We start from the raw sequence: 13,303 nt of genomic DNA, 5'->3' as shown, positions 1-13,303 counted from the left end.
TCTCCTCTAGGACTGACCGGTTTGATTGCCTTGCGGTCTAAGGGACTCGCAGGAGTCTCCTCCAGCACCACAATTCAAAGGCCTCAATCTTTTGGCGCTCAGCCTTCCTTATGGTCCAGCTTTCACAGTCATACATTGCAACTGGGAAAACCATAGCCTTGACTATACGCCCTTTTGTTGGCAGGGTGATGTCTCTGCTTTTTAGCATGCTGTCTAGATTTGCCATAGCTTTCCTCCCCAGGAGCAAGCATCTTTTGAATTCTTGGCTGCAGTCCCCATCTGCAGTGATCTTGGAGCCCAGGAAAATAAAATCTGTCACTACCTCCATTTGTTCCCCATCTATTTGCCAAGAAGTGAGAGGACCGGATGCCATGATCTTAGTTTTCTTTATGTTGAGTTTCAAGCCAACTTTTGCGCTCTCTTCCTTCACCTGCATCAAGAGGCTCTTTAGTTCCTCTTCACTTTCTGCCATGAGAGTGGTATCATCTGCATATCTGTTGTTGTTGATATTTCTCCCAGCAATCTTAATTCCAACTGGTGATTCATCCAGCCCCGCCTTTCTCATGACGTGCTCTGCATATAAGTTAAATAGGCAGGGCGACAGTATACAGCCTTGCCAAACTCCTTTCTCAATTTTGAACCAATCAGTGGTTCCATGTCCAGTTCTCACTGTTGCTTCCTGACCTGCATATAGGTTTCTCAAAAGACAAATAGATGATCTGGTATTCCCATCTCTTTAAGAACTTGCCACAATTTGTTGTGATCCACGCAATCAAAGGCTTTAGCATAGTCAATGAAGCAGAAGTAGATGTTTTTCTGGAACTCCCAAGCTTTCTCCATGATCCAGCGTATGTTGGCAATTTGATCTCTAGTTCCTCTCCCTCTTCGAAATCTTGCCTGTACTTCTGGTAGTTCTCAGTCCACATACTGCTGGAGCCTAGCTTGTAGGATTTTGAGCATAACTTTGCTAGCTTGTGAAATGAGTGCAATGGTGCGGTAGTTTGAACTTTCTTTGGCATTGCCCTTCATTGGGATGGGAATGTAAACTGACCTTTTCCAATCCTGTGGCCACTGTTGAGTTTTCCAAATTTGCTGGCATATTGAGTGTAGCACTTTTACTGCATCGTCTTTTAAGATTTTGAATAGCTCAGCTGGAATACTGTCACCTCCACTAGCTTTGTTGTTGCTCAGACTTCCTAAGGCCCATTTGATTTCACATTCCAGGATGTCCGGATCGAGGTCAGTGACCACCCCATCGTGGTTATCAGGGATGTTAAGCTCTTTCTTGTATATTTCTTCTGTGTAATCTTGACACCTCTTCTTAATCTCTTCTGCCTCTGTTAGGTCCCTGCCATTTTGGTCCTTTATCATGCCCATCTTTGCATGAAATGTTCCCTTCATATCTCCAGTTTTCTTGAAGGGATCTCTGGTCCTCCCTGTTCTATTGTTTTCTTCTGCTTCTTTGCACTGTTCATTTAAGAAGGCATTCTTATCTCTTCTAGCTGTTCTCCGAAATTCTTCATTCAATTGGGTGTATCTTTCTCTTTCTCCCTTGCCTTTCACTTCCCTTCTTTCCTCAGCTCTTTGTAAAGCTTCCTCAGACAGCCATTTTACTTTCTTGCATTTCTTTTTCTTTGGATGGCTTTAGTTGCTACCTCTTGTACCATGTTGCGAACCTCCATCCATAGTTCTTCAGGCGCTCTTGTCTATCAGATCTAATTCCTTAAATCTATTTGTCATCTCTACTGCATATTCATCAGGGATATGATTTAGGTCATACCTGAGTGGCCTAGTGCTTTTCCCTACTTTCTTCAATTTAAGCCTAAATTTTGCAACAAGAAGCTCATGATCTGAGCCACAGTCAGCTCCTGGTCTAATTTTTACTGACTGTATAGAGCTTCTCCATCTTTGGCTGCAGAGCACATAGTCAATCTGATTTCTGTGTTGACCGTCTGGTGATGTCCATGTGTAGAGTTGTCTCTTGGGTTGTTGGAAAAGAGTGTTTGCTATAACCATCGTATTCTCTTGACAAAATTCTACCAGCCTGTGCCCTGCTTCATTTTGTATTCCAAGGCCAAACTTGCCTGTTAGTCTGGTTATCTTTTGGCTTCCTACTTTAGCATTCCAATCCCCCATGATGATCGGGACATCATTTTTTGGTGTTAATTCTAGAAGGTGTTGTAGGCCTTCATAGAACCGGTCAACTTCAGCCTCTTCAGCACCAGTGGTTGGGGCATAGGCTTGGACTATTGTGATGTTGAATGGTTTTCCTTGGAGTCGAACTGAGATCATTCTGTCATTTTGGAAGCATTTTGCCAGTACTGCTTTTCCTACTCTTTTATTGACTATGAAGGCTACTCCGTTTCTTCTGAGGGATTCTTGCCCACAGTAGTATACCTGATGGTCCTCTGAATTAAATTCACCCATTCCTGTCCATTTTAGTTCACTGATTCCTAAGATGTCGATGTTCAGTCTTGTCATTTCTTGTTTGACCACGTCCAGCTTGCCTAGATTCATGGATCTTACATTCCAGATTCCTATGGAGTATAGATCTTTGCATCATCGGACTCTCCTTTCACCACCAGGTACATCTGCAACTGAGTGTCCTTTTGGCTTTGACCCAGTCTTTTCATTCTTTCTGGTGCTACTAGTACTAACCCTCTGCTCTTCCCTAGTAGCATATTGGACACCTTCCGACCTGAGGGGCTCATCTTCCGGCGTCATATCCTTTTGCTTTTTGGTACTGTCCATGCAGTTTTCATGGCAAAGATACTGGAGTGGGTTGCCATTTCCTTCTCCAGTGGATCATGTTTTGTCAGAGCTCTCTGCCATGACCTGTCCGTCTTGGGTGGCCCTGCACAGCATAGCTCATAGCTTCATTGAGTTACGCAAGCCCCTTCACCACGACAAGGCAGTGATCCATGAAGGAGTATGTTTGGGTAATGACTGTTAAATTGGGCAGCCTTTAAATCACTGAGATGGGTCATCCCTCCAGCTTGCAGGGTTTCCCCACCTGCCACAGCAGTTTCTTCCATGGGCCCTGGCCTGGCCCTACCCTACCCTGTCTGCCATGCAGTAAAAAGTTCCTTTTTCTGCTCAGCAGTTGATCAGAGATCAGTGTTTTTACTGCTTGAATAAAGCTCCTTTTCTCAGGGCTCAGCTGCTGATCAGAGATAAGTGCTTTCCCCTGCAGGGCATGAGGCCTGGGTTGGAAACTTGAATGATTCAGCCCTGCCCCTTTCTGGGCAGACATGCAGAGGCTGCCCTCCCTACTTCTGAGCAGACGTGCTTTCAGCTCACCCCCTTTGCTCATTGCACCAGCCAGCAATGTGTAGCTTTTCCACAATAGAATCCAGCTCTGACCCCAAAGCCTTCTCTGCTCCAGCCTTAGTTAAACCAAGGGTTTTCCAAGCAATCCATGCCTAGGAGTACATAAATCATTATTTCAAGAATTCACATCCCTAAATAATAGGGCTGAGGCTTCCATGGGGGAAATGTAAACTAATCACAGCACAGCTCAAAGGAGCAGCAGCAAGATGGATCTTTTCCTACTGATCAGAACTACTGATGCACAGCAGATAGAAACAAATACAACCTGCTCTGCTGAGTCTTTGAGAGTGTTGGGAAAATTTGGATAAATCCTGTCTGAAAAGCATTACTCCTGTGTGCCTTTGCATTGTGGGATCAAATCCTGTCTTCCTTCTCAAAACCAAGCTGTCAGTTTAAAATGACATTCCCCCGCTCCTTTCTCTCACCTTTAGCTGTGGGCTACAGTAGACAGGCCATTTTAGTCCAAATATACATTGTACATAGTCATTGTTGGAATTCAGTTGACAATAATCTTTTGATAGCCCAGAGGGCTCCATGTGCCCTGATCATGCAGAATGTTTAGAGTCAAGATAAGGGTCTGAGCTTATCATGAATAGTTTCTAGTAGCTTGAATTTGCATGTCTGAGCAGACCTGGAGATGGGTTCAAGTCACTCAACTAAAGTGTCAATACAGGCAATTAGAAATATTGTAATCTCATTGTTACTGTGTGATTGACTGACATTTCTTTATCTGTTCTGTATGTGATGACCTCAGAATCTTATTGTAATCTCTGCATTCTGTCATCAATTGCCTTGTACCTGTGTACCTATAAATGGCCTGTAATGGTATTGAAGCTTTGCAGCAGAGTTCATCTCTGCCTGCCCGGTAATGCAGCATGCATTATCGTGAGTACCGCGGGAACCTTGGGGGTAAAACAATAAAGCCTCAGATGGTCTGGACGCTTGGTCTTTCCCACGAACCCGAGTTTTATTCCCTCTTCTCAAATTGAGATTCCGGGATTCTGACAAGAGCAGCGGGTCAACTTCCCCTCTGCAGCGATCTCCAGGAGCATGGGACTGCAATTCCTTTGACCAGGCTGGCCAGAATCATGGAGTTGGGCTCCAGCACTTCTAGACTGGGGAAGGCTGCAGCAGGGGAATGATTTTGCACTACTGAGATGTTAGCAGTGTTACTACTTCTAATTTTGCCACATCAAGCTGGCTGCTAAGAGCACAACTCCAGAAGGTGGGTGAAGTACTCACAACCATAATTAGAATTGAATGTGAGATCCTTCAGTACCTTCCATCAAGCATTTGGAGTTGTTTATCATTTATTAGGTCTGAATCTTCAATCAGCTGTTAAAAATGTGCAAGAAGCTTTAGAAGGGTGCCTTGTTTTATTTCTGTCAAACCTACAGAAGTATCTCACATTAACTTCAAGGTCTTTGTATGCAGAATGCTACAAAGAGTGGTAAGCAACTCTATAACCTTTATGACTGCTGTTCTCATCTTTCTGTTACATATCAAGTTGTAAAACAAAAATAGCATCGCTGGCAAGGTAACAGATCACATGAATAAACTAAACACAATTTGCATTTGACTTTTGCATTTATGATTGCTGTTCTATGGAAAGCTGAATGCATTTAGCTTTCACTAATATTGCACCTGTCAGAAAACTAAGCCCTGCAATACTCCATGTATAGAACATATGTGGACAAACCTGGACTTCTCCATGTGTTTTGGACTAAAACTCCCATAATCCCTGCTGGCTGGGGCTCACAGTATGGTTCAAAACACCTGGAAGATTCCAAGTTGCCATTCTTTGATTTAGAAGCATGTATTAGGGTCAAGGCAGAGGCACTGGGGCCAGGGCAGCAGAACTCAAGGCAAGAGTCCAAAGGATGGAACAAGAGGAACGGCTATTCTTGACTTAATTCTAACCAACAGGGAAGACCTAGTGAACAAAATTGCAGCTATGGGAACTGCAGGGGAAAGCGACTATGCCATATGTGGATTCATGATTCTAGAGAAAGCAAAAGCCAAACGTGTACCCTGAATTTTAGGAAAGCCAATGTTAATGAACTCAGAACAATGCTAAGCAAAGTCCCATGGCAAAGGACTCTAATTAGGAGTCCAAGATCAGTGGGGACTTTTAAAAGGGGACATTCTACTGGCTCAGTTACAAACAATTCCAAGAAGGAAAAGGGTAGAAGATGTATAAGGGTAAAAGGGTGTAAGTTCAGTGGTGAAGTTCAGTAACAAAATCCAAATCATAGTCAGAACAAGCCACGGTCAGAAACCTAAAGTATGTGTCAGGGCAATACAAGGAAACAGTCTGAAACAAGTGATGGTTTTCACAGGAAGATCAACAGAGGTGCAAATACCTTGAGACGGGATAATCAGGTAGAGGTCAGGAGCACAAGCAAGGTGAAGACACAAAGTGTGGTGAGACAAGCCATGGCAATGCGGCAAGGCAAGGCACAATGATGCAGTATTGATTTTGATTTTGATTTTTTTTGGGTGGGGGGTGCTTTCTTACCACCTTTTCTTCCACATATGACTGGGCTCCAGGTGGGTTCTTTGCAGACATACTGACCTGTTTCAACATCTTCAGTTATAAGTAACCATTTGTTTTTCCAGAGGCTGTTGGAAATCGCATGGTGTTTGTGCTCCAGCAGGGTTAAAGACTCCTATGTCTTGAGCAAATTATAGAGTCCAAGGGTTTAAATACACAAATGCTACACTTTCCAGACTTAATCACCTTGATAACCCTAACCCTGAACAGAGCCAATCAGTTTTGAATTACCTGCAAACGTTAGGGAAGGAAACACACCTCTGTTGAACAAATAAAACCTACTGCTGTGAGCTGTCTTTTTAAAAACATGTCCAAGTTAAGCTGCCCTATGTCTAAGTATGTTGAATAACTTGGCATTCTAAGTAATCAGCATGTAAGCAAAATTGAATAGTAGATGGCTTTCTGCTCTCCTTTAGCCCTGTTAACACCCGAAAAGATAGGTGCACATAGGCAACAGAATGGAGCACAATCGTCTACCTAGAACTGGATTTGCAAAGCAGAGAAGCAGGGATGAAAATGCAGTGTGCAGAAGCTCAGAGAAAATGCAGAGATGCAGCCATATAAGTTTTTAAAAAAGCCTTCTCTCTAGCTTGGCCAATGGAAACAATGCACTGGCCAGCAGAGACCATCCTCCAGGGATGCCTTTGCAACATCCAGACAGCCCGAGCTGTTTACTGATACTATCTTTGCATTAACCACAGAAATGCACATCTCCTGAAGAGCAAAAACAAACAATTCCAACCCAGCCAGGTCCACTACTCTAGGATCAATTTCCAAAGATAATTTGTTCACAGGAGGAACTCCAGAAACAAAGACACATTACTCCCAATCTAACAAACGAGACAATGTTATCACACCAATGTCCCAACCACTCCAGCAAGAACTGGATGACATTTCAGATTCCATGTTAAATGTCCATTGCTCTCTGGCTGTCAGACAGCAGTTGCCCTGTGTTAAAAGATGGCAGCATAAATCAGACATAGGGCTTCATTGTTGCTCCAGCCTGCAAACAGTTCCCCATAATGTATTTGTGGTGTTTTCTTTCACTGTGGCTGATCACTTGGACAATAGCAGCATCCAGATATTTCTGCTTTCAGTCTCCCCATGAGAAATCAGTGCTATTTGTATGTTCAAGTGGAGGTCTAGGAGGGAGATCCTGCACACATACAGATGTGCTAGCATGGGCCCTTATGCCTGTAGTCAGAAGGACTTCCAAGATAAGCAAAAAAAAAAAAACAAAAACCAAGAACCACCCATCCATCCAATTTATCAGAAATTAAAGCATTTTTATTTTGATTTTCATATTGAATTTTGGACATAGATGACACCGGAAGAGAACATTTATCAACACAGGATTTTGTTTTCACAACTTAAAACAGTAATGTCCAGGGCCTAAAACAGTAATGCTCAGTGATTAGAAGGCTGAAAGCTGAACTAAACCTTTGGTGGCCAAGATTATAGTAGCTTCACTGCTATAAAGACGACCAAACTACATTTGTTACATTCAAGATGGAATCTCATGGCAAGTTTGATATATAAATATGAATTCTGCACACTTTCTGCTTTGGACTGTCATGAGAAGGATCCTTGGACATAGAATACAAATAAGTTATGTTTGGAAAAAAGTATTGATTTAGATGACAAATTAACTTGAGTAAATGAAACACCAAATAGTTTTTCAGTGTCTCCTATAAAGCCCAAAGGGGTTTAAAACCAAAACATGCATATGGTGAGACATAATGTAACAGTGTAGCTTAGTGATGTGCAAAGTAGCAAGAAAGTTGACATCCATGTACACAAAGCTAGACAAATTAAACAATATACGCCAGTGCTTGAACATATATTTTAAATCATTAAAACTTCTGATTTAAGATTAGAATTAATAGCCAGTAAATTTGATTTGGTCATCCCTGAACTAAAGAGAGGAATAATTTCAGCATTCAGTGTTCTGTTATCCACATCAGCCAAACTAGTTAACAGAAATCCAGAGTCTGGCAGAATTAAGAATGGAAAGCAGTGGAAAATTTATAGCATTCTATGATGTGGCTAGAGACCTGGATTGCTTACAAGTTAACATGTAGACCAAGGTTCAAAATGCAAAGTGGTGACCCAAAGAAATAATCTACATAGTGGAGTGCTTGGCAGAGCCAAATTATTCTTTTACCAGTTTCTGTTTTTTCTGTTTTTGCCGTGTATTAATGAAACTGATACACTTCTTTGCCCCTTCCACATCTCTTATTCACTTGGCCATGGTGAACTGGGGTAAGCATACAGAAAGCGAGAGCTGAATATTTTGTAAGTTTAGTGTTTGGAAAGAAGTCCGAGGTGGATTCATTCCAAGTGCTCATCCACTGGACAGGCAGGGCATTTGCCTTGCCATGGGTTCTAAACAACAGAATCAGATGCTAGCTTCTCACAAAGGACAGAACAGGGTTACAAACAGCCCTGCCGATGGCCCCTGTATCGCAACATTATGGACGGGCACCTTGTCAAGGATGTAGGTAGTTCTCCCATTAAGGAGTGTTCATGTATCTGCAGTACGAAGGCAGAAGATCTGAAATCTGCAACAGGGTTAAGAGACCTAATACTGCCTCTGTACCTCTTCAGGGATGTAACACCGGTGGAGCATGACATGGGAGGGAAAGCTTCATGAAACATTGCAACCATGGAAGAAAGGCTGGTGCAGCTTGGAGAGGACCCCACACAGCCACTGTCTCATGCACTCTTGCCCTGTTTCCACCAGGTCATTATGCAGGACTTGTTCTTCCAGCCCACTTTTGTACTGGCAAAATAAAATCTGCCTTTGCAAAGAAGGCAACTGCTCATTGAACACCAGCCATCCTGAGAATTGCCAGATATTTTGGTGTACTCATTACATTCTGGAAGTTATAACTGTGGAGTCTTGCTTACAGCAAATGTATCCCACAGATGAGTTTAGGGTTATTTGTTTAGACCGGAACATAATTTCAAAGATTGTTCTAATTGATGAAAGGGCAGGAAAAAAGGAAGCAGAGGGGTTCTTCTAGAAAAGGAAAAGCCACTGAAGCAACTGCCATCAGTTAACTTCTTGAACTTATGTTGCCTTGTTTTGCTGTTCCCGAGTAGTCACAAAGTTAAGCAAGTCAATTGCTGTGACAACACCAAACACCATTTGCCTTTTACTGGAGTTGCCATCACTGTGATCTGGAGGAGAGAAGAGAAGGACGGAAGACATGACTTACGAAGCGAAAATCAGGGTGCTCAGTTTTCACACTAAACACATTTACATTGCTATCTACAAATCTACCCACCCAAGCACGTGCCTCATTTTCTGTTAGGTCTGCCAAAATGAGAGCCTAGCAGCCAGATCCTCGCTGCTGGTGCAAAGGTTTCTCGGCTGCTACAAGGTGAGATTTTTGTTCTAGTTCTGCCCATAGAAATTGGCCCAGTGGATGCTACAGACATTGCTGTGCTGGTACCCAATGAAATCACATGTGGAGCTACTGCTCCAACCAATAAGCATTCTTGGAGGGGGAGTAGAGCAGTATTCCCCAGACTAGTACCCTCCAATTGGAGTTTTGGACTCCAATTCCCAACAGTCCCAGCCAGCGTGTCTGGTGGGGATCAGGAATTCTGTGAGTTGTAATTCACTCTTAGAGGGCATCAGGCTGGGGAAGGCTAGACTATAGAATCACTGCCACCTCCTAAGAGCCATTTAAGTGACTCTGACACCTGAACTCAGCTCAATATACTGGACAAGCAGCAGCTGCAGGGGCTTCTGTGGGAAGTTCAAAGGTCAGCTGGGCCATATAATAAAGCGGCACTAAGCAACCTGGTGCCCTCCAGTTTTTGGACTTCTGCTTCCAACATTCCTGAGTATGGCCCATGCTGGCTGGTGCTGATGGGGATGAAGTCCAAAACATTTGGAGAGCACCAGATTAGGGAGGGCTGTAATAAAGCATCACTTGCCTTGTAGGAACACTGGCACTTTAGGGACTGAGGCACCAGCATTAGCTTGCTCCACAGCAGCTAAACATTGGATTGAAACATAAAAGCCCCTTAAAGATTAGGAATGAAGGACACAACAAATTGAGAAAGGGTGAGAAAATGGCTTCAGATACGAGGACTTTCCATTTAAGCAAACACATTCCAGTTTTGTATTATCATGGGTTTCTTTTACCATCTACTTTTCAATTCTAAATATTTTACATTTGAATCTCATTTGTTAAAGATCTGCAGTGGCCTTCAGTTTGGGAAGTTTTAAAAACCAAGGCTTAGGTCTCAAAGTTTTCTTTCCCTAGTGGAACGAGTCCAGCTGATGGAGGAAAGGAATTCCAACCCCAAGTAAAGCTGTACATGAAAAATGACTGTGGTAAACCATAAAGCAGGACATGAATCATTTGTGCCAATATAGGATAAAACACATCATATTTGAAAGACATTGCTCAAATGTGATATGCAGTAATAAACATTCAATGCAAGTACACAGGGTGAACTCCGTGGTTAGCTATACACTAACGATCAGCCTTGAAGAAAATCAAAATGACTTAGTAACTACAAAGGACAGTTTGAAAGAGCTCCAAGACACCATTCACTACTACCAAAATATTTATGGTAATAGCTCTATGCAAATGTTGAACCTACTGTGTATTCAGGAACCAGATGAGGGAGGGTTCCCAACTGGATGGCATTTTGTAATCCTGTCCGTTTGAAAGCACTTACGCTGCAGGCCTTCCCCTGCCCATGTGGGAAGATTGGGAGTAGAAGAGGTAGGACAGGAGCATCATCCCAATACATTATTTTAAATTCAAAGCCTCCCTGAGACCAAGGTTGTTTACACACGAATCCAGCCCTAACCTATAACCTTCAAAATAAAGAGATTTTACTGTGGGGCAGTTCCAGGAGTCTGCTCAGTCCCCTTTTGAGTTCAGGAGCTCCATAGTGAAGGCCTTTGTCTCCACTTCTGCAACTCCAGGTTCTGGGAGCAATGCAGGAGAGAGTCCTTTTCTGTGTGCTGAGAAGCAGACCAGACAAACTGGCTCCTGAACTGATCTTAACTAAGCAGGTTCATGCTGAGGTAGGTGGCCCCAGTTATTTAGCGGAACAAGTCCAAAAGCACGCTAGCTGCGGAGAGGAAGGGAATCAGTCACAGTACCACTTGATGTCCTTCCACTTACATTGAATCTGTTCATGGACCACCAGAGCAAAGTGATCTATTTCCAAAATTTGAGAGAGCTTCCCCAGGTTGTCGTGCAGATGAATCTGCAAGTGGAAAGTTACCAGACTTAAAAAAACATAGTTTACTGACTTTTACAATGTTCGTATGCTTAAACACCTTGATCTTTACTCTCAACTTCCCCCAGAATTTTTCAAAGCAGCCTGTTAAAAGTAGTATTTGTGTCCTGATGAAGGGCTACTTATGAATCCATATTTTGTCGATTTCTAGGGCTTTTCATGTACAATACAGGTCTTCTAAAGAAAATAAAAATACTTGAGGCCATGGTTATTTTAACAACACTGATTAGATTCAAGAGCTCTATCTGCTTGATATGCAGGAAATTACAAATTCATACGCACACTCAATTGGCATTAACTTGTTTGCCAACTCTGCCAATGTGAGCTGCAAGGATGAGCTTGGAGATAAGAAAGAATGAATAACATTATAATACCAGTAACTGAAAGCAAAGCAAAATTCCTTACTCTAGAACTGAATTTTCTCCACAGGGATGTTGCATTTTCATTCCTACTAAGACAGGGCAGTAAAACATCCACTACCCTTGCCATTTGTTAATCTTGCTGTGCTCTTCCTACTGAATTTAGACGCGAACCTGCAGCACTGGCTGAACGCATTTTCCCAACTCAGATAGATGCCAAGGTGCATCCTGCAACCTTACATATCGCATAACATATTTAACGACATTAATGATAATGAATAATAAAATTGCATTGATTCTCATGCTGTATTCAATTTCAGTTCTAAGTAATAACAAGTAATAATTAGTAAGATTTCAATTCTAAGTAATAAGGTACAGTACTAAAGCCACACTTTATAGAACTCACTACAACAAGGTGCAGCACTAGCTGTTGGGCAAGATGACAATGACTTTTAAACTAGGATCAGACCAGCATGTGGAAGTGAGCTCACTGTGTCATGAATGGCTAGTAGCCACGATGCAAACTTTTCGAATGGGGCGAGGGACTTCTAAATTGCTAGGTGCACTGAGCACTACTGTTTAATTTTTTATTAATTATTTAGCAAAAGGAAATTGCAGCACAACTAAAAAGAAAACATACAATTAAAATCATAGCATAATATAACAAAACCGGAGTACTACATTTTGAGGTTCCGGTTGCTGGAGAAGGAAGGTCTTATATTCTCATATCCTGCTTGTGGCCTTCCCAATGACTTGTGGTTGGCCACTGTGGGAAACAAACTGCCCAGAGAGCAGTATATTAGGCAGTATGAAAATAAATATATAAAATAAATAATAAATACATATTTAAAGAAACAATACTGTCTCCCTTTGTACAACTGATTCTTCTAATCATCAGCCAGAGACTTCTGGCTATTGGGTGGTAAAGAGATTAATAATTAACTATGCAGAGTGATAGCAAAGGACTTAAGACAGTGGGGCCTCTTAAGAGTATTGTCCCATCCCCCATGAGCATTTGATTTAATTAATTTCTATACTGCCCTACTGTCTGCATACCTTCAGGTCTACCCTTCAGTCTAAAAACATATTATGAAGCACCATAAATGTAATGTGATGTAAAATGAAAGTTCATAACCTATCTTTGACCTGAGGAGTGAGCCAAGATTCTGTGCAGCTTTTCAAGCGAAATGACAGGTGTTCATTCCAGCAAACCGAACACCAGTTCAGCCGGGTATGGTGCTGACCAGCTAGCTCCTGCGATGTTATAAAGAATCTCTCTAATTGCAGGCAAAGGTAGATAAATATGCTACACCTTGGCTGCAGAACTTTAAAAAATAAAGAACCTGCTTGCTTGATGCAGAAGCTCCTTAAAGACAGGGATGGGAACCCTCAGCCTGAGAGCAGAGTGTGATTTACAACAGGCTCTCCAGAGCTGTGTTCCGCTGGTGAGCAGGGCTGAGGGGAAAAGGAGTGGAGACAAAATCCAAAAAACACTCACATACAGTAGGTTAAAACTCTTACTGCCACTGACTAAACCTTAGGAGAGGCATTTCAAATGTTTAGAATGGGAGGAAAGATGCATAAAAGCTGAGCTTTTATGAAAGCACAGAAAGCTGAGAAGCAACTGAATGACTGGCAGCTGGAGAAAAAAGGAGGAGGCCTGGCCCATTTGGGCTGAATTTGGCCCCTGGGCCTGAGACTGCCCATCTGTCACATGCAGGCCTTCCCATTTTAAGTAGGGTTTCATGGTGGGAGCGATTCACCAAAGCAAACAAGGGCCGAGATT

At 42.5% G+C, this 13,303-nt stretch overlaps 1 protein-coding gene across 7 annotated transcripts in view; it reads right to left on the bottom strand.

Annotated features, from left to right (window-relative positions):
- Window positions 1-7,149: 7,149 nt before the first annotated feature.
- Window positions 7,150-13,303, bottom strand: part of LOC123029065 (cystathionine beta-synthase-like protein) — a 38,399-nt gene continuing 32,245 nt past the window's right edge. For 5 of the 7 annotated variants that reach the window (XM_044441568.1, XM_044441567.1, XM_044441569.1 and 2 more), the window contains 2 exons: window positions 11,041-11,125; window positions 7,150-9,067 (listed from right to left, as the gene is read on the bottom strand). In XM_044441568.1, coding sequence (XP_044297503.1) covers window positions 8,958-9,067; window positions 11,041-11,125 — 195 coding nt within the window. In that variant the 3' untranslated portion in view covers window positions 7,150-8,957. Of the gene's footprint in view, window positions 9,068-9,832; window positions 9,893-11,040; window positions 11,126-13,303 lie in introns of those variants that run through there. The other 2 variants (XM_044441570.1, XR_006415834.1) reach the window with 2 other exon arrangements.

The sequence above is a fragment of the Varanus komodoensis genome, unplaced genomic scaffold (genome assembly GCF_004798865.1).
Source record: "Varanus komodoensis strain SLA01 unplaced genomic scaffold, ASM479886v1 scaffold4, whole genome shotgun sequence".
NCBI classification, from domain to species: Eukaryota; Metazoa; Chordata; class Lepidosauria; order Squamata; family Varanidae; genus Varanus; species Varanus komodoensis.
Note: the sequence above shows the minus strand (reverse complement) of the source record. Positions and strands in the feature narration are given on the sequence as shown.